Below are 23,693 nucleotides of genomic sequence, written 5' to 3'. Positions count from 1 at the left end.
CCAAATTTGGCACACAGAACTCCCATGACCAACAGAAAATACTGGAAGGGTTGGGTGGGCACTGACGATGAGTTTTGGAATTGTAGTTCACCTACATCCAGGGAGCACTGTGGACTCAAACAATGATGGATCTGGACCACATTTGGCACGGATACTCAATATGCCCAAAAGTGAACACTGGTGGAGTTTGAGGAAAATACACCTTGACATTTGGGAGTTATAGTTCACCTAGTTGTTGGGATTGATTTGGAGTTTTGGAGTTGTAGTTCACCTACATCCAGAAAGCACTGTGGACTCAAACAATGATAGAGCTGGACCAAATTTTGGCACGAATACTCAATATGCCCAAATGTGAGCACTGGTCGAATTTGGGGAAAACAGACCTTGACAGTTAGAAATTTTAGTTGCTGGGATTTATAGTTCACCTACAACCAAAGAGTATTCTGAACTCCACTGATGGTGGAATTGAACCAAACTTGGTGCACAGAACTCCCATGACCAACAGAAAATACTGCAAGGATTTGGTGGGCATTGACCTTGAGTTTTGGAGTTGTAGTTCATCTGCATCCAAAGAGCACTGCGGACTCAAACAATGATAGAGCTGGACCAAATTTGGTACGAATACTCAATACGGCTAAATGTGAACACTGGAGGAGTTTGGGCAGAATAGACCTTGAAATTTGGGAGTTTTAACTGCTGGGATTTATAGTTCACCTACAAGAGCATTCTGAACCCCACCAACGATAGAATTGAACCAAACTTGGCACACATAACTCCCATGACCAACTGAAAATTCTGTGTTTTTGAGTGGTGACCCTTCTGGCAACCCCCTGGCGACCTCCAGGCTGAGAAATGCTGGCTTAGACATAATAAAGACATTACCCGTGTTTCTGACGGTATGCGTATCCAGGTTACATTCATGTAACTGTGCAGAAGGTTAAGTTTGGCCTCCAGAGACAGAATCAAACTGAGAAGGAAAAAGAGAGAGAGAGAGAGAGGGGAAAGACCACATCAAAATTACTGAAAAGAGGTCACTGCAGTTGATTCATGCTCAGTTGAGAGAAGCAGAAAGGAGTCATTTTCAAAAGCAAGCCATACTCGTGCTCCAGGCTCCCCAAAGGAACATTAAATAGTAGGCATGTGCAATCCATGGTTCTAAATGTTTCTTACAAAACTAAAGTTCTAGCGGTGAAAACTAGGGGGCGCTGGTGCTTTGCTTCTACAGTGTTGCTAACGTTCTGGTGGTGAAAATTTCAGAACTCTAACAAAACTTTCAAAATGTCATTTTTTTTGTCATGTCAGGAGCGACCTGAGAAACTGCAAGTCGCTTCTGGTGTGAGAGAATTGGCCGTCTGCAAGGGCGTTGCCCAGGGAACACCTGAATGATTTGATATTTTTATCACCCTTGTGGGAGGCTTCTCTCATGTCCCCGCATGAGGAGCTGGAGCTAATAGAGGGAGCTCATCCGCCTCTCTCCGGATTTGATCCTGTGACCTGCTGGCACAGGGGTTTAACCCACTGCGCCACCGGGGGCTCCAATCTCTATATATAAAAATGCTCTGTGCATAATGAGTACCTTAAAAAAACACACCAATGAACGAAATCACACCAAATTTGGCAACAAAACGTCTCACAACACAAGGAGTGACCATCACTCAAAAAATTATGATTTTGTCATTTGGGAGTTGTAGTTGCTGGGATTTATAGTTCACCTACAATCAAAGAGCATTCTGAACAATGGGATTGAACCAAACTTGGCACACAGGCCTCCCATGACCAACAGAAAATACCAGCAGTGTTTGGTGGGCATTGACCTTGAGTTTGGGAGTTGTAGTTCACCTACATCCAGAGAGCTCTGTGGACTCAAACAATGATGGATCTGGACCAAACTTGACACCAATATCCCATATGTCCAAATATGAACACAGATGGAATTTGGGGGAAATAGACCTTGGCATTTGGGAGTTGTAGTTACTGGGATATATACTTCACCTACAATCAAAGACCATTCTGAATAAACCCCACGAATGACAGAACTGGGGCAAACTTCCCACACAGAACCCCCAGTCCAACTCCCTTCACCAGGGCAAGAAAACATCATCAAAGCCCTCCTGACAGAGAGCCATCCAGCCATAGATATAGAGAGATAGATATGATTCACACACACACAGATAAAGTATTATAGATTTGAAAGGGACTCCTAAAGATGGACAATTATATGTTGCATGTTTCAGAGTTGGCAAACCAGACAATCTCTACGTCAACGCTGTCAAACATCAAGAAATACTGTTTAGCCACAAGCATAAAGACATTACATATATTAGAAACCAGCACTTTCTAATTACTTGATTTTCCATATCACCAGACTGGGCCACAGCAACGCATGGCAGGGGACCGCTACTTTCATTATAAATGGCAGTTCCTAATTGGTTCTGTCATAAAAATCATCAAGAATGAAATAATAATGAAATTGTTAGGGTTCTGAAATTTTCACCATCAGAACTTTAGCAACACTGTAGAACAGTGGTTCTCAACCTTCCTAATGCCGTGACCCCTTAATCCAGTTCCTTATGTTGTGGTGACCCCCAACCATAAAATTATTTCCGTTGCTACTTCATAACTGTCATTTTGCTACTGTTATGAACCATAATGTAAATATCTGTTATGCAGGTGTATTTTCATTCACTGGATCAAATTTGGCACGGATACCTAATATGCCCACATTTAAATACTGGTGGGGTTAGGTAATGTCTGACTCTGGGGTGTGGTGCTCATCTCCATTTCTAAGCCGAAGAGCCAGCGTTGTCCGTAGACACCTCCAAGGTCATGTGGCCGGCATGACTGTATGGAGCGCTGTTACCTTCCTGCCGGAGCAGTACCTATTGATCTACTCACATTTGCATGTTTTCGAACTGCTAGGTTGGCAGAAGCTAGGGCTGACAGCGGAAGCTCACGCCGCTCCCCGGAATCGAACCTGCGACCTTTCGATCAACAAGCTCAGCAGCTCAGTGCTTTAACCCACTGGGCTACCGGGGGCTCCACTGGTGGGGTTGGGGAGGATTTATTTTGTCATTTGAGAGTTGTAGTTGCTGGGATTTATAGTTCACCTACAATCAAAGAGCATTCTGAACTCCACCAATGATGGAATTGAACCAAACTTGGTACACAGAATTCCCATGACCAGGGGTCCTCAAACTTTTGAAACCGGGGGCCAGTTTACTGTCCCTCAGACCGATGGAGGGCCAGACTATAGGTTTTTTTTTAATCAATTAAAAAATCCCTCTGCACATTGCAGATATCTTATTTTGCGGTGTGGAGGGGCCCTGAGAGGGAGGGAGTTCTTTCTCGCCCTCTTTAGGCAGTAATTCCAGGAGCAGAGAATGGGAAATCTTCCTATTTCTAGTCTGACCAAAAATCTGGCTACCAGTATTTAAAAAACTCTAAAATTATAACTGTAAATAAAAAACCACACTCAAACACAGGGGAACTCCAGACAAGAAACAATCAGGGCCAGCTAATCACCTCTCAACCAAGGATTCTCCCTAAAAACTGTCAGGCTATGAAATGGCAATCAAGGTGGCCAATGGAAACATTCATACCTACCTCCAACAGACAAGAGTTGTTTCTCCCACCCTGGATTTTCCACAATTTTCCTAGTTAAAGGTTTTCCTCTGACATGAAGTCCAGTCGTGTCTGACTCTGTGGTGCTCATCTGCATTTCTAAGTCGAAGAGCCGGCATTGTCCGTAGACACCTCCAAGGTAATGTGGCCGGCATGACTGCATGGAGCGCCGGGGCAGCCTTCCTTGGCTGGCTCACGCTGTCCATCAGGCCTGACGGATAGCGTGAGCTTGCCAAGGGAGGAGCAGGTCCGCACGGCCTACTTGTGAGTAAAGTACCTCGCGAGATGCTTTACTCGTGAGTAGACCAGGCGGAGCAACCTCCCTTGGCTGGCTCACACTGTCCATCAGGCCTGATGGATAGCGTGAGCCTGCCAAGGGGGGAGCGAGGAGAGGCCTGGGCTGGATTGCGGCCTCGCTGGAAGGCGGGACCGCGGCCCAGCCGAGGGAGACTCCATGCGAGGAGAGACCTCGGCAGGGCTGTGGTCCCACCTTCCAGCGAGGCCGCGATCCAGCTCAGGCCTCTCCTTGCCTCGGCTAGATCGTGACCTCGCCGGAAGGCAGGACCGCGGCCCAGCCAAAGAAGCCTTCTCGCGAGGAGAGGCCTCGGCTGGATCGTGGCCTCGCCGAAAGTCGGGACCGCGGCCCAGCCGAGGGAGACTCCTCACGAGGAGAGGCCTCGGCTGGATCGCGGCCTTGTCGGAAGGCGGGACCATGGCCCAGCCGAGGGAGACTTCATAGAATCATAGAATCAAAGAGTTGGAAGAGACCTCATGGGCCATCCAGTCCAACCCCATTCTGCCAAGAAGCAGGAATATTGCATTCAAATCACCCCTGACAGATGGCCATCCAGCCTCTGCTTAAAAGCTTCCAAAGAAGGAGCCTCCACCACACTCCGGGGCAGAGAGTTCCACTGCTGAACGGCTCTCACAGTCAGGGAGACTTCGCGCGAGGAGGGCCCTCGGCTGGGTGTGGCATTGGGGGCAGGGCCTAAAGAGGCGGCCTCGCGACCCCTCCAAAATTGCCAAACGACCCCCCTGGGGGTCGCGACCCCCAGGTTGAGAACCGCTGCTGTAGAAGCAAAACACCAGCGCCCCCTAGTCCTCACCACCAGAATTTTTGTAAGTGCTTTAGAACCATTTCGAACCATGGATTGCACATGCCTATTAAATAGTTCTCATTCTGTTGGGTTTAGAGTCACGCTACATGTGACGCCCAGCCGCAGCAGTCAAAGCTGGAACCTCCTAACCACGAACCCACAAGCATCCGCAAGCCCCTCGGTGTATGGTGCTCTTGATAGGTGTCTTAGGACAGACAGACTTCTGAATGATGAAAAATGTCTTACTTGGCCAGCTTGGCGTTATCATTGTCATCCTTTCCCCACTCCCAGTCCTTCCCTGGATCAACCGCAAAGTGCAAAGGCAGTAACTTGTGTTCAGAGTCAGTCAGGGGAATCACCGCTGAAGGAAAGGAGAGACCAGAAGCAAAGAGATCAGGTTAGGCAGGACAGGATAAGCCAGGAGAATTCGCTGAAGGAAAGGAAAAGGAAACACACATTTTGGAGATAGGGCTGAGCGGTTTAGTTCGTTAATTTCGTAATTCGTTAAAAATTCGTTAAAAATTCGATAACGAACCATTCAGGAGTAACTAAAAATCAAAATGAATTTTTCAATTCGTTTCGTAATTGTTTCGTAATTGTTTTGAAATCATTTCGTTATTATTTCCGCATGTCTGGGGCAAGTTTTATAGTTGTTGTTTGTTTAATCAGTGAAAATAATTATAAATATCACACCAATAGTCAACAACAGAGGGAGAGGGAAGCTTCAGAAGTTCCCCCTGTCCCATTTGGAGGTTTTTTTAGCGTATTGCGCGGTCGCGTCCGCCATTAACGAATCGATTTGTAATTGTTTCGAAATTGTTTCAGAATTGTTTCGTAATTTCCGAAATTTTGTAAATATCGAACTTTTTTAAAGAAAAATTTCGGAATTCTTTTAAAAATTGAAACGCAACCCCCCCAAAAAAACGAATCGAGTTTAGAAACAAATTTTTCTGTGGTTGCCCAGCCCTATTTGGAGACACACATTCAAATAAACAGTTCTGGCCCAACTTACTTGTCCGAACGAATCTCCCCTTACGCACCTGCAAGGACTTTAAGATCGTCTGGAGAAGCCCTGCTCTCGGTCCCGCCACCATCACAAGCACGGCTGGCGGGGACGAGAGACAGGGCCTTCTCAGTGGTGGCCCCTCGGCTATGGAACACGCCCTTCCTAGGGAGATTAGATCGGCTTCTTCGTTCCTATCATTTCGGAAGAATCTTAAGACATGGCTATTTGAGCAAGCATTTGCGAATACTGAGTAACGGATATAATAACGCAGTGGTTCTCAACCTTCCTAATGCTGCGACCCCTTAGTACAGGTCCTCATGTGGTGGTGACCCCCAACCATAGCGTTATTTTTCGTTGCTACTTCATAACTGTAATTTTGCTACTGTTATGAATCGTAATATAAATATCTGATATGCAGGATGTATTTTCAGTCACTGGACCAAATTTGGCGCAAATACCCAATACCCCCAAATTTAAATATTGGTGGGGTTGGGGGTGATTGATTTTGTCATTTCGTAATGCTGGAGTTGCTGGGATTTATAGTTCACCTAAAATCAAAGAGCCTTCTGAACTCCACCAATGATGGAATTGAATCAAACTTGGCACACAGAATTCCCATGACCAAGAGAAAATACTGGGAAGGTCTGGTGGACATTGACCTTGAGTTTTTGGAGTTGTAGTTCACCTACATCCAGAGAGTACCATGGACTCGAGCAATGATGGATCTGGATGAAACTTGGCACAAATATTAAATATGCCCAAATATGAATACTGGTAGAGTTTGGAGAAAATAGACCTTGCCATTTGAGAGTTGTAGTTGTTGGGATTTATAGTTCACCCACAATGAAATAGCATTCTGAACCCCACCAACGATAGAATTGGACCAAATTTTCCAAACAGAACCCCCCTGACCAACAGAAAATACTATGTTTTCTGATGGTCTTTGGCGACCCCTCTGACACCCCCTCGCGACCCCCACAGGGGTCCCGACCCCCAGGTTGAGAGACACTGTAATAACGGAACAACTACATGACGGGACTGGAAATTGCTTAAATGAGCATCGATTGAAGTACGTTTTATTATAATGTGATGATTTTATTGTTGTTGATCTTTTATACTGTATATTGTAGTTATGTTTTTGATGGCATTGAATTTTTGCCTTGTAAACGGATTCTGAGTCGCCAGAAGGCTGAGAAGGGCGGTATATAAATATACTAAATAATAAATAAATAAATAAATAAATAAAGCAAACTTGTGCTTCCCTTTTCATGATATCAGCCATGTCATGCTTATATTGATGATGAAGTCAATAATAATAATAATAATAATAATAATAATAATAATATGATCAGCACAAAGGGTGCAGTGTCTCAAGACCTTGGCCTGCACTTAAAAACAATCAGCACTGACATCTGCAAAAGGCCATCCTGCACACATTATTCACGGATACATCACACAGTCCTAGACATTTGGGAAGTGTCTGACGTGTGATCAAATACAACAGCCAGCAGAGTGATCTTATTTGCTGTATACTTCATGTTATGTATCTAATGCTACTATTACTACTACTACTACTACCAATAATAATAATAATAATAATAATAATAATAATAAGATTGGCACACTGGGTGCAGTGCCTCAGGACCTTGGCCTGCACTTAAAAACAATCGGCGCTGACAAAATTACCATCTATCAGCTGCAAAAAGGCCACTCTGTAAGCATTATTTGCCAATACATTACACAGTCCTAGACACTTGGGAAGTGTCCGAAGCGTGATCAAATGCAACAGCAAGCAGAGTGATTTTATTTGCTGTGTACTTATCATGTTATGTATCTAATACTACTATTACGACTACTACTACGACGACTACTACTAATAATAATGATAATAATAATAATATCGTGATCGGCACACTGGGTGCAGTGTCTAAAGACCTTGGCCTGCACTTAAAAACATTAGGCGCTGACAAAATTACCATCTGTCAGCTGCAAAAGGCCACCCTACTCTCATCTGTAAGCATTGTTCACTGATACATCACACAGTACTAGACACTTGGAATCAAATACAAAAGCCAGCAGGGTGATCTTGTTTGCTAGGTACTCATCCTGTTATGTATCTAATAATAATAATAATAATAATAATAATAATAATAATAATAATAATAATCTCAAACAATGATAGATCTGGACCAAACTTGGTATGAATACTCAATATGCCCAAATGTGAACACTGGTGGAGTTTAGGCAAAACAGAGCTTGAGAATTGGGAGTTGATGTGATTCATAGTTCACCTACAGTCAAAGAGCACTCTGATCTCCACCAATGATGGAACTGAAGCAAACTTGGCACACAGAAGCCCCCTCCCCTGCTTTGAAGGGACTCGCTGGCGTGAACCTCCTTCCAGCCTTGCATGCTTTCCGTCATCCACACATGTGCACCATGCTGCCATGTGGCGAGAACGCCTGCTCTCCCCTCCCCCGCTTGGAATCTCAGCCCTCTCCTTGGCTGAGAGGCTGGCCAATCACAGCGGACGAGGACTTTAGGTGGGAGTATTTCCTGTCTTAAGGAGGTGGAGAGATCTTCAGCTTTCTCTGCCAAAAGGGTGGCTAAGACCATCAGAAATAAGAGTTTTCTGATGGTCTATGGTTTATTTATTTATTTATTGTGTCAGTATCAACTAGATAATTGTATGACATTTTAAACAATTTTTTAACAAACAGACAAAACAGAGTTTGCAAGTTTGGTAGTTGGTTAAATGTCCTTTGAGCAGTATCTGGCCACTTGGAGGGCTCAGGGTGCATTGCAGCAGGTGGTCTGTGGTTTGCTCTCCTCCACACTCACATGTTGTGGATTCCACTTTGTGGCCCCATTTCTAGAGATTGGTTCTGCATCTCGTGGTGCCAGAGCGCAGTCTGTTCAGCACCTTTCAAGTTGCCCAGTCTTCTGTGTGCCCAGGGGAGTCTCTCATTTGGTATCAGCCATGGATTGAGGTTCTGGGTTTGAGCCTGCCACTTTTGGACTCTTGCTTCCTGAGGTGTTCTAGCAAGTATCTTAGAAAACTATTTCTTGATTTAAGTCATTGATGTGCTGGCTGATACCCAAACAAGGGATGAGCTGGAGATGTCTCTGCCTTGGTCCTTTCACTATTGGCTGCCACTTCCCAGCAGATGTCAGGCGGTGCAATATTGGCTAAACAGTGTAATTTCTCCAGTGGTGTAGGGCACAGACACCCCATGATAATGTGGCATGTCTCATGAAGCGCCACATCCACTGTTTTAGCGTGATGAGATGTGTTCCACACTGGGCATGAGTAGCATAGCGCAAGGGCAGATGTCTTCACTATATCTGGTTGTGATCCCCAGGTTGCGCCAGTCAGCTTTCGTATGATATTGTTTCTAGCACCCACTTTTTGCTTGATGTTCAGGCAGTGCTTCTTGTAGGTAAGAGCACGATCCAGAGTGACTCCCAGATATTTGGGTGCGCTGCAATGCTCCAGTGGGATTCCTTCCCAGGTGATCCTCAGAGCTCGGGATGCTTGTCTGTTCTTAAGATATAAAGCACATGTCTGTGTTTTAGATGGGTTAGGGATCAGCTGGTTTTCCCTGTAATAGGCAGTAAGAGCACTTAGAGCTTCGGAGAGCCGTCTCAAAGCTCCCTGCTTGAGCGGTGATGGCACGATCATCAGCATAGATGAAGCTCTCTGTCCCTTCTGGCAGTGGCTGGTCATTTGTGTAGATGTTGAACATGGATGGAGCAAGCACACTCCCCTGAGGCAGGTCGTTCTTCTGTTTCCGCCATCTGCTTCTCTGGCCCTGGAACTCAACAAAAAAGCTCCTGTTTTGTAGCAGGTTTCCTATGAGGTGGGTGAGGTGGTCGTCCTTTTTGATATTATACGTTTTTCTCAGGAGGAGGCGGTGGTTTACAGTATCGTAAGCCGCTATGAAGACAGCTTTGGAGAGCTTCGATGGTCTATGGTGACCCCTCTGAAAACCCCTTGCAACCCCCCATGGGTCCTGACCCTCAGATTGAGAAATGCTGGTTTAGGCTTTATGGGTAATTACTAGCACTTTGTATTTAGCCGGAAGCATATTGGCAGCCAGTGGAGCTGCTGTAACATGGGAGTGGTTCTCTCCCTGTACGATACTCCAGTTAGTAACCTGGCTGGCGATCTCTGAACTAGTTATAGCTTCCAAACAATCTTCAAAGGCAGCCCCACATAGAGAGCTTTGCAGTAGTCCAGACAGGGTCTGGCTTATCAAGATATGAGTGCAACTGGCACACAAGTTTTAGCTGTGTGAAGGCGCTCCTGGCCACTGACGACACACGGGGTTCCAGGGTCCGCAATGTGTCCAGGATCACCCCCAGACAACGAACCTGGGGGAATGTAACCCTATCCAGCACAGGCTGTAATCCCATACCCTGACCTGCCTTTTACTTAACTGATAGGTATTTTCTTTTTCCATGATAAAGTGGAATATATAACCAAGGCTATTAAGCAGGCAAAGAGAAAGTCTCAACAACACAGCTTTCTATAGATGTTTATCTCTGATCTACGCAAATAGTACCCTGATCTGTGCAGGAATGCAGTCAGACGGGGGGGAAAGGGGCCAGCCTTGGCCTTTGCTCACCCTAAAGTAACAACAACTCAAGGCGTCCCTACTTTTCTGTTCATTGCATTTAGATGGTCATAGCTCGGAGTCACCTGCATTTGGAAATGTTTAAAAAGGCTCCTCGAAGGACTCTCCCTACTAGGGAGGATATCATCCATCAAGATGACAACATTACCAAAAATGTTATTTTTGTTCCAAAACATACCCATCATCAACAATGAAAAAATCTTCAAAATTTGGCAAAAAGACAATTAAAAGTTTATTTGGGCTGGAAAAAAACCAAGAGTAAAAATGAAGATACGTAATGACGATAAAACAAGAGGCGGCCTTTCTCTTCCAAATCTCCAACTCTATTTTCACACATGCTGTTTTGATTGGATTAAAGAATGGGTGACCTTAGAAGACAATGAACTACTCGATCTAGAAGGCCTAAATCTTCCATTCGGATGGCATGCGTATCTGGACATACAAAAGGCCAAAACCAACAGGCATATTTAATGATCATTATATATGGAGACCAATTCTAAATACCCGGAACAGATATAAAAACAGAATTTACACAAAGAGTGGATGTCCCCACATGAGGCATATTATAAAAAGGAGAATATCCTCCAAGGGAAATGGCTAACCTACAGGGAACTGATCCAGACTGATTTAGAAAAACCAGAAATGAAATCCCTAGAAGAATTGAACCAAAAGGGCCTTAAATACAATTGGCTTCTGTATAGACAATTGCGAGAGAAATTTAAAGAACAACTTAGAACCTCAGGTTTCCAGACAGCAAAAACATGGTTTGATGTGGCAATGTTCCAGAAACCAAAAGGTCTTATATCATATATATACAAAAATTTATTGACTTGGCACACGGAAGAAGAAATAGTAAAAGATTCTATGGTTAGATGGGACCAAAATATAGGCCAAGAGATAAAAATGTCCCAGTGGGAAAAGACATGGAAGAGAAGAATGAAATACACTGCATGTCAAAACTTAAAGGGAAATGTTTATAAAATGCATTTGCGATGGCATCTCTTTCCAGAGAGACTAGCTAAGATGTACAATTGTTCCAACAAATGTTGGAAATGTGGGAAAGAAAAAGGTACATTCTACCACACATGGTGGACTTGCAGCAAAGTAAAAAATTACTGGAAACAGGTCCATGTATATCTTGAAAAAATGTTAAACACAAATTTCAAAATGACACCTCAAATGTACCTTTTGAATATGCCCGAGGAAGAATTAGGAAGAAAATTTGGAAATTTTTTGTTTTACACAACAGTGGCAGTTAGAATAGTATATGCTAGATACTGGGAAACCCCAGATATACCTCCTTTAGAAGAATGGGAAAAATATATTATAGATATGTTGATAACGGACAAATAACTGTATTATTAAGAGGAGAAATATTAGACAACTTCGTTAATGAATGGCAACCAATGATTCAACACCTTAATGTAAAGCTAAATTAAAAATGTATATAGAGGATCCTATAAGACTGTAGACAAGGAAGAAGTGGATGTAAAGTAAGAATCTATGATATCTTTCTATGTAACATTTAGATGGCAGACTATGACCCCTTAATAGAAATATATTATGAGGTAAAGGATTATAGAACATTAATAGATAGAAAGTATTGCACTATATGCAACAAACACTTGCAGATGTATGTTTACTTTAAAAAAATGGCTCCTCGCCATTGCGAAAAATTACAATCTGAGCTTTATCTAGCTACATATCCATGCGTCCCAAGTAGGGGTACCATTGTGATGCATAAAAATATATGATGCATAAAAATATATGATTTGAATGGAAAAATATATGCTTTGAATGGAATATATGGTTTGAATGGAATTGTATGAAAGTTGTATGGTTGGAGTCTATGTAGTCTAGAGATGTCATCGTAAGAGGAGACGTGGAAAACTACAAGAAGGAAATAAGGAATTTGTGGACTGTAATTAAAAGTTGCTGAACTGTTGACATTGACGAGCAGTGACAATGATTAAGTGTTGAACCTTTTGGGGGAAAACAATGTGTTTACATTATCACAGACAATGGGTCTTTAAGTTAAGTAAATGTTTACAAGGTTCCTTACATTAAGAAGAAAGTCAAAACAAGGCTCCTTACATTTACCAACACCAATTAAGAAGAGTCAACATCTGCCAGGGGCTGAGATGAAGCCAGTATGTTTCAGGTTGGAAAAACATCTATCATTCATTTACAGCTCTGGAACAACATCAGCAAGAATATTGCTATATAAGAGACCATATTACAATCCAAAAAATTGTTGGGGTTCAGCCTGTGATTGTGTTTCAGGATCAGGGTGCTTTGGATGTGGGGAATGATGTAAATGAGGTTCAAGATGGCAATGGTTTGGTCAGTGATGTTGACGCAGAGAATGACAGAGAGACAACTGTTCAAAGTGTAGTTTTCCATGAGAATGTTCCTACAGGGTATAGGGATGATGGTTTACTCCCTGAATTGTTCCCAGAGAGTTCCCAGGATTTGGGGCTTGAAAACAACTCGGCACATGCAGAAACTAATAAGCATAGTAAAGGTAAAGGTTTTCCCCTGACATTAAGTCCAGTCATGTCTGACTCTGGGGTGTGGTGCTCATCTCCATTTCTAAGCCGAAGAGCCGGCGTTGTCCGTAGACACCTCCAAGGTCATGTGGCCAGCATGACTGCATGGAGCGCCATTACCTTCCCGCCGGAGCGGTATCTACTCACATTTGCATGTTTTTGAACTGCTAGTTTAGCAGAAGCTAGGGCTGACAGCGGAAGCTCATGCCACTCCCCGGAATCGAACCTGCGACCTTTTGATCAACAAGCTCAGCAGCTCAGTGCTTTAACCCACCGCGCCACTGGGGGTCCATCTAATAAGCATAGGCGTGCAGAAATTAGTCAAAACAGACAGGGCGAGCAATGCCTTCAGCATTCTGCCAGGCTTCAACAGAAAAAGATAAGGGCCACTCAAGGAAATTGAAACCAGTTTCTGAGTGCTTGGAAAGGCTTAAAAGTTCCAAGCATGGAAAATATAGTCAGATGAAGCATTGTTTAAAATCATGCTAAGTTCTTGTCCTCGTCTTATAGAAGCTTTGCTTGGAAGATTCGTGCTTACGGATTTCTTGTTTCCTGGGTTGGTTTTTTGTCTCTTGTGATTACCTATGACCTGTCGGTCTTTAGTCATGGGATCAACGTTTGCCTCGGATCAACATTTCCTGGTTCTTTGGATTTTGTTAGAGAAGTGTGGACTTTGTTTTTGGACTTTGCTGAACTTTACCTTAGACTAATTTTGTTCCTGCTTATCTTCTTACCTAATTGGATTTACCTATTCCTTTAAAGTGCTTTTTTACTTTGCTGCTTTTACTTATCTTGAATAAAAGGATTGCTTTCCGTACTCAACGTGTGGTGTTTTAAGGTCAGAGGGTTATTCCTGTCCTGGAGTGCCACGAAATTGTGGCAGACTGGAGGAGTCTGTCCCACCCGCCACTCTGTTCTATGGGAAGGAGAGAGATGGTGTACCTTTGGGCAGAGGTGGCCCTAGGTAATTTTCAATGGTAAGCAAACAGTATTTTGCCCCCCCCCCCCAACCAATCATTGATATATATTTTCTGTTTGTCGTGGGAGTTCTGTGTGCCATATTTGGTTCAATTCCATCATTGGTGGAGTTCAGAATGCTCTTTGATTGTAGGTGAACTATACATTCCAGTAACTACACTTGCCGCATTTGCTCCCTTGCCTGGCCCGCTTTGGGTCCGGAGGCGTGCCTGAAGACCCCAGCGTGTGCACCAAAAGTCACCTCTTCTCCTGACTTTCTCCTCAGCCATTGGGACCAAGAGAGAGAGAGAAAGAGAGAGACAGAAGTGGAGATGCCCACCTTTCTTGAGGAGGGAGCGGAGGTGGGAGATACCTCCAGCTGGAGGGGCTCTCTCTCTCTCTCTCTCTCTTGGTCCCTATGGCTGAAGAGAAAGTCAGGAAAAGAGGCAACCTTTGGTGTGCGCGCTGGGGTCTTCAGACACGCCTCCGGACCCGAAGCGAGCCAGGCGTGGCGGCTCTGCCCCTTGACCCACCCGCGGATTGGGGAGAGGAGAGGAGGCGGGTGGAGCGCCGGGGGATTGGGAAAGGGAGCTGGTCATGGGGAAGGGATTGAACGCAGAGAATGATTGAGCGCCGGCTCTGCTCGTGCACCCGGTGGCCGGGTGGAGCAGGAACGAGAGGGGCTAGGCGAGGCTCAAGGGCCCGGCCCCTTTGGGAAGAGGATCGCCCGGCAGCGAGGCAAGAAAGCCGAGGCTCCCCCCGGACTGCTAGGGCTGTTGTGAGCTGACGGGGCGCTCCTCAAGTGGCGGTCGAGGGGCATTTACAGAGGCGCCTCTGCACCCTTGGCAAAAAAAGTGTTTTGCGACCGCTTACTTCGCGTAATGGACGAGCCGTCCCTGCCTTTGGGAGTGGCAGACCTGCAATGGAAATCAGAAGCCTGGTCACTTGCTCCTTTTCTCACAGGAAGAGAAAGGAGTGAGATTTTAGAGTCATGGTACATTTGCAAGGAGTCAGACTCTTCTATAAGACAGGGATCTGACCCTTGGCATTGTTCTTAGGGAAAGATGATGAGTTTTGGCATTTTGGAAGTTTTGGAAGTGTACAGGGAAAGCAGAGTCTGGCATAAGCAGGTTCTTCTCCAAGGAAGGAGAAAGGATATGGTAATATTTGGATACATCAGGAGGAAGGGATGTGTATGTGTAATGTGAATGCTGAGTACAAATGTAACTCCCCTTTGTTTGCTTGTTTGCCAATGCAACTGTAGGTTGTTTGTAGATTCAAGATAGTTACATAGAATCTGTATGTCTGTATATCTAAATGTTGTTCTTTAAAAGTTCTGATAACCTTTCACTTACTGGAAAATTGCAATAAAAAGAACCTATGCTTCAAAGTTATTGAAAAGTTATTCATAACACCCTAAACTACTATCTTTCATTGATACCTAACCCGTAACCCAATTCCCCGATTCCCCTTGCTGCCATCATACTTTTGGCAAAAAACAATGATTAGCTAAAATGTCATGGCTAAAATTCAGTTCTGACGTAAGGCAACAATTTGGCAATAAATGCAGAAGCAGTGAAAAACATCCTGCCTTGCGCAAATAAACACTCAGCAAAAATTAAGCTTCTATTCTATAATATGTATGGGCAAACCCAGGCCCGGGGGCCGGATGTGGCCCCTTGGACTCTTTTCTCAGGCCCTCCTCTTTCTCACCATCTTATCCTTCCTTGCAGTTTCTCAAGTCACTTCTGACACACACACACACACAAACATTCCTTCCTTCTCTCTTTCCTTTTTCCTTCCCTTCTTTCCCTCCCTGTTTCTCCGTTCCTCCATTCCCTTCCTCTCTTTCATCCCACCCTCCTTCTCTCTTTCATTCCTCCCATCCTTTTCTTCCATGCTTTTGTCATTCCTTCCCTCTCTCTCTTTCTCTTTCCTTCCTTCCTTCCTTCCTTCCTTCCTTCCTTCCTTCCTTCCTTCTCTTTCCTCCCTCCCTCCCTTCCCTTTTTCTCCCTCCCTCCCTTTCACCCCTCTTCCTTCTCTCTTTCATTCTTCCTTTTTCCATCCCTTCCTTCCCTTCCATGCTTTTGTCATTCCTTCCCTCTCCCTTTCTTCTTCCTTCCTTCCTTCTCTCTTTCCTCCCTCCCTCCCCTTCCTCTTTCTCCCTCTCTTCATTCCCTCCCTCCCTTTTGTCCCCCCTTCCTTCTCTTTCATTTCTCCTTCCCTCCCATGCTTTTGTCATTCCTTCCCTATCTCTCTCTCTCTCCTTCCTTCCTTCCTTCCTTCCTTCCTTCCTTCTTTCTCCCTCCCTCCATTTTCTTTCTCCCTTTCGTCCCTCCTTCCGTCTCTCTTTCATTCCTCCTTCTCTTCCATGCTTTTGTCATTCCTTCCCTCTCCCCTTTCTCCTTCCTACCTTCCTTCTTTCCTTCCTTCTTTCTTTCCTCCCTCCCTCCATTCCCTTCCTTCCTTTCGTCCCTCCTTCCTTCTCTCTTCCATTCCTCCTTCCCTCCCTGCCTTCCCTTCCACGCTTTTGTCATTCCTTCCCTCTCTCCCTCTTTCTCTTTCCTTCCTACCTTCTCTCTTTCCTCCCTCCCTCCATTCCCTTCCTCCCTTTTGTCCTTCTTTCTCTCCTTCCTTCTTCCTTCCCTCTTTCTCCATCCATCCATCCATCCTCCCTCCCTCCCTTTCCTTCCACCCTTTCATCCTCCCTTCCCTTTTGTCTTTTCTTCCTTCTCTCTTTCCTTTATTCTTCCCTTCCACTCTTTCATCCTTCCTTCCCTCTTTCCTCCCTGCTCTCCTCTCTCTATCCATCCTTCCCCTTCTCCCTTTCAACCTCCCATCCTTCCTTCTCTCTTTCCTTGCTCGTTCCCTTCCTTCCTTCCATCACCAGGCAGCCAGTCCTCCTAGCAGGGAGTGCTAGCATCCTGCCCCTAAGTTAGAAAGTTTTCCCAGGCCTGTTGTACTACTTAGGGGGAGGATAGTTTTGCTGACTTCCAATGCTAGACAATAATCATCTCAAAGCCTTTTGCTGTTTGCTGTTTGCATTACTGCTAAAAACCTCCAAGCATTTGGCATGCCCATATGTATAGACAAGTAGGAAATAATGTAATCTCATTCCTAGAACCGCCTCTAATACAAATACAGTATTTTGGAGGATCAGTGAATGGAAACCTTAGTCATGGAAACCAACCTGAGAGAATGTAACATTAACTGCTTTTCGCTAGATGGCACCAAAGCATCTCAATCCCTGACCCGCTCTCATTTGTGGAGCATATAGCGAAATTCCCTTGCCATCTGGATTCAGGGTTAAAAGCAACTGAAAGAAGCTGCTTCAGATGCAGATTATATTTTATTTTTGCAGTGCTAGTATAGCAGCATGTGATCTAGACGCCACATCCTTTGTGACATTATAAAAGATCATGGGACACACTGGGTAGCTGTGAGTTTTCTGGCTATGTTCCAGAAGCATTCTCTCCTGATGTTTCGCCTGCATCTATGACAGGCATCCTCAGAGGTAGGGCTGGGTGGTTTCGTTTCGTTAATTCGTAATTCGTTAATAATTCGTTAATTTTTTCAATTACAAAACGATAACAAACCATTCTGGAGCAATTATTTAAAAAAAACGAATTTTCAAAAACGTTTTGTAAATGCTTCGTATTTCGATATTGTATTCGTTTCGTTATTGTTTTGAGGTCGTTTCGTTATTATTTCCGCATGTCTGGGCCAGTTTTATGGTTTAATTAGTGAAAAAAAATTATAAATATCACACCAACAGTCAAGAACAGAGGGAGAGGGAAGCTTCAGAAGGTTTTGGAGGTTTTTTAGCGTATTTCGCGGTCGCGTCCGCCATTAACGAATCGATTCGTTATTGTTTCGGAAATCGATTCGTTACATTTTTACCATTTACGAAATTTCGTAAATATCAAACTTTTTAAAAGGAAAATTTTGTAATTATTTTAAATATCGAAACAAAAAAAAACCCCAAATACAAATCGATTTTAGAAACAAATTTTTCCGTTGTTACCCAGGCCTACTCAGAGGTTGTGAGGTCTGTTGGAAACTAGCCAAGTGGGGTTTATATATCTATGGAATGATGTCCAGAGTGGGAGAAAGAACTCTTGCCTGCTTGATTAGCATTAAACAGTCTTGCAGCTTCAAATCCTGACTGCTTCCTGGTGGGGGAATCCTTTGTTGGGAGGTGATTAGCTAGCCCTTTATTATTATTAAAGGTCCAGAGTGGGAGAAAGAACTCTTGTCTATTGGAGGCAAGTGGAAATGTTGAAATTGACCACCTTGATTATCACTGAATGGCCTTGCAGCCTCAAAGCCTGGCTGCTTCCTGCCTGGGGGAATCCTTTGTTGGGAGGTGTTAGCTGGCCCTGATTGTTTCCTATCTGGAATTCCCTGTTGTTTTTTTTTTAGTGTTGCTCTTAATTTATTGTTCTGACTTTAGAGGGTATTTTAAATACTGGTAACCAGATTTTGTTGATTTTCATGGTTTCCTCCTTTCTGCTGAAATTGTCCACTTGCTTGTGAATTTCAAAACAGGGGAATTCCTGATAGGAAACAATCAGGGCCAGCAAACATCTCCCAATCAAGGATTCCCCCGGGCAGGAAGCTCTGAAGCTGCAAGGCCATTAAATGCTAATCAAATTGGACAATTGCAACATTCACACTTGCCTTCAAGGGACAAGAGTTCTTTTTCTCATCCTGGACATCATTCCATATAGATAGATAGATAGATAGATAGATAGATAGATAGGTAGATGAGCATATATATATATATATATACACACACGTGTGTGTGTGTGTGTGTGTGTGTGTATACAGTCCTAGACACTTATTTATTTTATTTCATTTATATCATTTTTCTCCCGCCCATATCAGCCCAAAGGCAACTCAGGACGGCGAACTTGGGAAGTGTCCAACGTGTGATCCAATTCAACAGCCAGCAGAGTGTCTGCTGTGGACTCATCTTGTTGTATTTCAAATAATAATAATAATAATAATAATAATAATAATAATAATAATGATCTTTATTAAGAGGTCCTGAACCGGTGCTTGGCCGCTGTGACGGTCTGGATGGGGGCGAACAAATTGAAATTGAATCCAGACAAGACAGAGGTCCTCCTGGTCAGTCGCAAGGCCGAACAGGGCATAGGGTTACAGCCTGTGTTGGATGGGGTCGCACTCCCCCTGAAGACGCAGGTTCGCAGCTTGGGTATGACCCTGGACTCATCGCTGAGCCTGGAACCCCAGGTTTCGGCGGTGACCAGGGGAGCATTCGCACAGTTAAAACTCGTGCGCCAGCTGCGACCGTACCTTGGGAAGCCTGACTTGGCCACGGTAGTCCACGCTCTGGTTACATCCCGTTTAGACTACTGCAACGCTCTCTACGTGGGGTTGCCTTTGAAGACGGCTCGGAAGCTCCAATTAGTCCAACGGTCGGCAGCCATGATACTAACAGGAGCGGAGCACAGGGAGCATACAACTCCTCTGCTGCATCAGCTCCACTGGCTGCCGATTTGCTACCGGGCTCAATTCAAAGTGCTGGTGTTGGCCTTTAAAGCCCTAAACGGTTCTGGCCCAACCTACCTATCCGAACGTATCTCGGCCTATCAGCCCACCAGGACCCTAAGATCTTCTGGGGAGGCCTTGCTCTCTATCCCGCCTGCTTCACAGGTGCGGCTGGCGGGGACGAGAGACAGGGCCTTTTCTGTGGTGGCCCCTCGGCTCTGGAACGCCCTTCCCATGGAGGTAAGATCAGCCTCCTCGCTGATGGTATTCCGAAGAAGACTAAAAACTTGGATGTTCAAGCAGGCATTTGGCTAATTCGGTACAATGAATGTGTTGATTACGGATTGGTAATATGGATGATGCAATTGGACCACGATTTTAGTTAGGAGATGTATTGGATTGTGATTTCGTGTAATATTGTGTATTATGTTTTTTATGGTTTTAATTGTATACTGTGCACTGTATATTTTATTGTAAACCGCGTTGAGTCGCCAATTAGGCTGAGAAACGGCGGTATACAAGGACAGTAAATAAATAATAAATAAAATATACCGCTCTATCTCCCTGGGGGGACTCAGCGCGGTTTCCAAACAACAACATTAAAACATATAGAGTCACAACATGAATAAAAAAATAACAGTAACAGCAACATAAGCATGGAATTACCCAACAACACATAAATATTAAAAGAAAAAATCCTGCCTGCTCTTCATGTCCATTTGTTAGGAATGGGTCAGGACAATTCAAAAGGCTGGGTCAAGACTGATACAAATTGAAATAAGATGGGACTGGCATTTGGGCACAGTACTGTAATAGGTAAACGACAAAAGTGGGGACGGGTATTTCAAGGGGTGTGTGAGGAGAATGGCCACGGTAATATATAGGGGGCTAGGTTGTGTCCGGACAGTCACTGGTCACTCTCGAAGATTTGTTGAAACCACCAAGTCTTCAAACTCTTACGAAAAGAGGGGAGGGATGGGGCCTGTCTTATTTCCCTAGGAAGGGCGTTCCAGAGGCGGGGGGCCACTGCCGAGAAGGCCCTCTCTCTCATCCCCACCAACCGTGCTTGTGACAGAGGTGGGAGCGAGAGGAGGGCCTCCCTGGAGGATCTTGGAGTTCGTGCTGATTCATAGATGGAAATATAGTTATATATCCCACTTTCTAGTTTCCAACAAGCCTCACAACCTCTGATGATGCCTGCCATAGATATGGTGAAAGGTCAGGAGAGAATGCTTCTTGAACCTGGCCAGGCAGCCTGGAAATCTCACAACAACCCAGGGATTCCAGCCATGAAAGCCTTCGACAGACACATGGACACACTGTTTGAATGGCGTAATGTGCAACGCATGGATCAAGACTGATATTATTCTTATGATTATTATTATTAAACTTTATTTGTACCCCGCTAGCATCTCCCAAAGGACTCGATGCGGCTTACAAAGGCCAAGGCCTCAACACAACAACAACAAAACAATAACAATACAATTCAAAGCAAATTAAAAACATAAGCAATAACAAAACATTACACAATTATGCAATAAAAACCAGGGCCGGGCCAGTGATGGGTACAAGTTAAAAAGTGCTGGGTGTGACAGGTGGTATGTTGGAATTCTGGGCAAGTGCAATGTGCAGAGAGTCTTAAATTCTAATAAAGTGCTTCTGGGACATCATGCTGGGGTTATCCTATTCTGGAAAGGCACATCGGAATAGCCAGGTCTTCAAGTTCTTCCTAAAAATTGCCAGCGTGGGTGCCAATCTAATGTCTTTGGGAGGGTGTTCCAAATTCGGGGGGCAACCACAGAGAAGGCCCTGTCCCTCGTCCCCACCAAATGTACCTGCGACGCAGGTGGGATCGCGACCAGGGCCTCTCCGGATGAATGAAGGGAGCGTGTGGGTTCATAAACGGAGATGCGGTCATGCAGGTAGGCAGGTCCCAAACCGTTTAGGGCTTTGTAGGTAAGCACCTGCACCTTGAATTGGGTTCAGTAGGTGAACGGCAGCCAATGGAGCTCCTTAAACAGGAACCCTCCTGTTGACCTCTCTCTGTAAGGAGCACCAGTTAACATCCTGGCCGCCGCCCGTTGGACCAGTTGGAATTTCCGAGCTGTTTTCAAGGGCAGCCCCACGTAGAGCGCATTACAGTAATCCAATCTAGAGGTGACCAAGGCATGGACCACCCCAGCCAAATCAACCTTTGCGAGGTACGGTCGCAGCTGGCGCACAAGTCTTAGTGGTGTAAAAGCCCTCCCGGACACCGCCAATGCCTGAGCCTCAAGCGTAAGTGATGAATCCAGGAAAACTCCCAAACTGCGGACCTGTGACTTCAGGGGGAGTGTAACCCCGTCCAGCACAGGTTGCCACCCTATACCCCGATCCGGTTTACGATTGACTGGTTTACGATACTCCACTTTGGCAGAAAAAATGAAATGCAAAGATACAGAATGGGGGACGATGCCTGGCTCGAGAGTAGTATGTGTGAAAAAGATCTTGGAGTCCTCGTGGACAACAAGTTAAACATGAGCCAACAATGTGATGTGGCGGCAAAAAAAGCCAATGGGATTTTGGCCTGCATCAATAGGAGCCTAATGTCTAGATCTAAGGAAGTAATGCTACCCCTCTATTCTGCTTTGGTTAGACCACATCTGGAATATTGTGTCCAATTCTGGGCACCACAATTCAAGAGAGATATTGACAAGCTGGAATGTGTCCAGAGGAGGGCGACTAAAATGATCAAGGGTCTGGAGAACAAGCCCTATGAGGAGCGGCTTAAGGAGCTGGGCATGTTTAGCCTGAAGAAGAGAAGGCTGAGAGGAGATATGATAGCCATGTATAAATATGTGAGAGGAAGCCACAGGGAGGAGGGAGCAAGCTTGTTTTCTGCTTCCCTGGAGACTAGGACGCGGAACAATGGCTTCAAACTACAAGAGAGGAGATTCCATCTGAACATGAAGAAGAACTTCCTGACTGTGAGAGCCGTTCAGCAGTGGAACTCTCTGCCCCAGAGTGTGGTGGAGGCTCCTTCTTTGGAAGCTTTTAAGCAGAGGCTGGATGGCCATCTGTCAGGTGTGATTTAAATGCAATATTCCTGCTTCTTGGCAGGGGGTTGGACTGGATGGCCCATGAGGTCTCTTCCAACTCTTTGATTCTATGATTCTATGACCAGGAGGACCTCTGTCTTGTCGGGATTGATCTTCAGCTTGATACAAATTGAAATAAGATGGGACCAGCATGTCTGCATTTGAGTGCCTTTTCAGAGAATGGTACGGTGTTTCAGAGAATGGTACGGTGTTACACTGCAAGTAAAGCTCAACAACACAGCTTTAACATAGAGTGCAATATTTAAGATTCAGCCATCTTCTTCTGTCTCATTCTCTGTTCCAAGTAAACAGAGGCTCAACCTACCTGCTAGATCCTCCCTCAAAGGGTAATGAGGAAAGAGAAGGAAGGCTACGTAACCTTTTCCCTTCCTGTTATGTACCCACTCAGCTTCCCCCTTCTCATCTCACCCACTGCTTTAATCTCTTATCATTTCCTGTAGAGTTGCGGTTGAATGCCTACACGTTGTTTCTGACTTACAGTGACCCCGAAGCAAACCTATCACAGGTTTTTTTAAGAAGGTTTGTTCGGAGGGGTTTGCTTTTGTCTTTGAGGCTGAGAGAGAGTGACACTCTGTGGGTTTCCATGGCTGAGCCAGGATTTGAATAATCCAGCAACTTGAGCCACATGCTACAAAGTGCATTTGAAGCAAAACAAGTTTCAAAAAGGTGGTAGGCAACCTTCCAAATGTGAACGCATCTGGAGGTGAGTGGAGACCGCACAAGAGAAAAGAATGGGAAATTATTATATCATATGAAAGCTGACTGGTACAACCTGGGGATCACAACCAGATACAGTGAAGACATCTGCCCTTGCGCTATGCTACTCTGCTGCTGAGTACGCATGCCCAGTGTGGAACACATCTCACCATGCTAAAACAGTGGATGTGGCTCTTAATGAGACCTGCCGCATTATCACGGGGTGTTTGTGCCCTACACCACTGGAGAAATTACACTGCTTAGCCGGTATTGCACCACCTGACATCCGCCGGGAAGTAGCAGCCAATAGCAGAAACAAGTAGCAGACCAAGGCAGAAACATCTCCAGCTCATCCCCTGTTTGGGTATCAGCCAGCACGTCAACGACTTAAATCTAGAAATAGTTTTCTAAGATCTACAGAGACACTCGCTGGAACACCTCAGCAAGCGAGAGTCCAAAAGTGGCAGGCTCAAACCCAGAACCTCAACCAATGGCTGATACCAGATGAGAGACTC

The 23,693-nt window shown here is 44.9% G+C and overlaps 1 protein-coding gene across 2 annotated transcripts in view; it reads right to left on the bottom strand.

The window, feature by feature from the left end:
- Positions 1-23,693, bottom strand: part of OTUD7A (OTU deubiquitinase 7A) — a 231,530-nt gene that overhangs the window by 5,743 nt on the left and 202,094 nt on the right. For both annotated transcript variants that reach the window (XM_067471243.1, XM_060755795.2), the window contains exons 12-13: positions 4,965-5,079; positions 883-967 (exon numbers count right to left, since the gene is read on the bottom strand). In XM_067471243.1, coding sequence (XP_067327344.1) covers positions 883-967; positions 4,965-5,079 — 200 coding nt within the window. The remainder of the gene's footprint in view (positions 1-882; positions 968-4,964; positions 5,080-23,693) is intronic.

Source organism: Anolis sagrei, chromosome 9, assembly GCF_037176765.1.
Source record: "Anolis sagrei isolate rAnoSag1 chromosome 9, rAnoSag1.mat, whole genome shotgun sequence".
Lineage (NCBI taxonomy): Eukaryota > Metazoa > Chordata > Lepidosauria > Squamata > Dactyloidae > Anolis > Anolis sagrei.
Note: the sequence above shows the minus strand (reverse complement) of the source record. Positions and strands in the feature narration are given on the sequence as shown.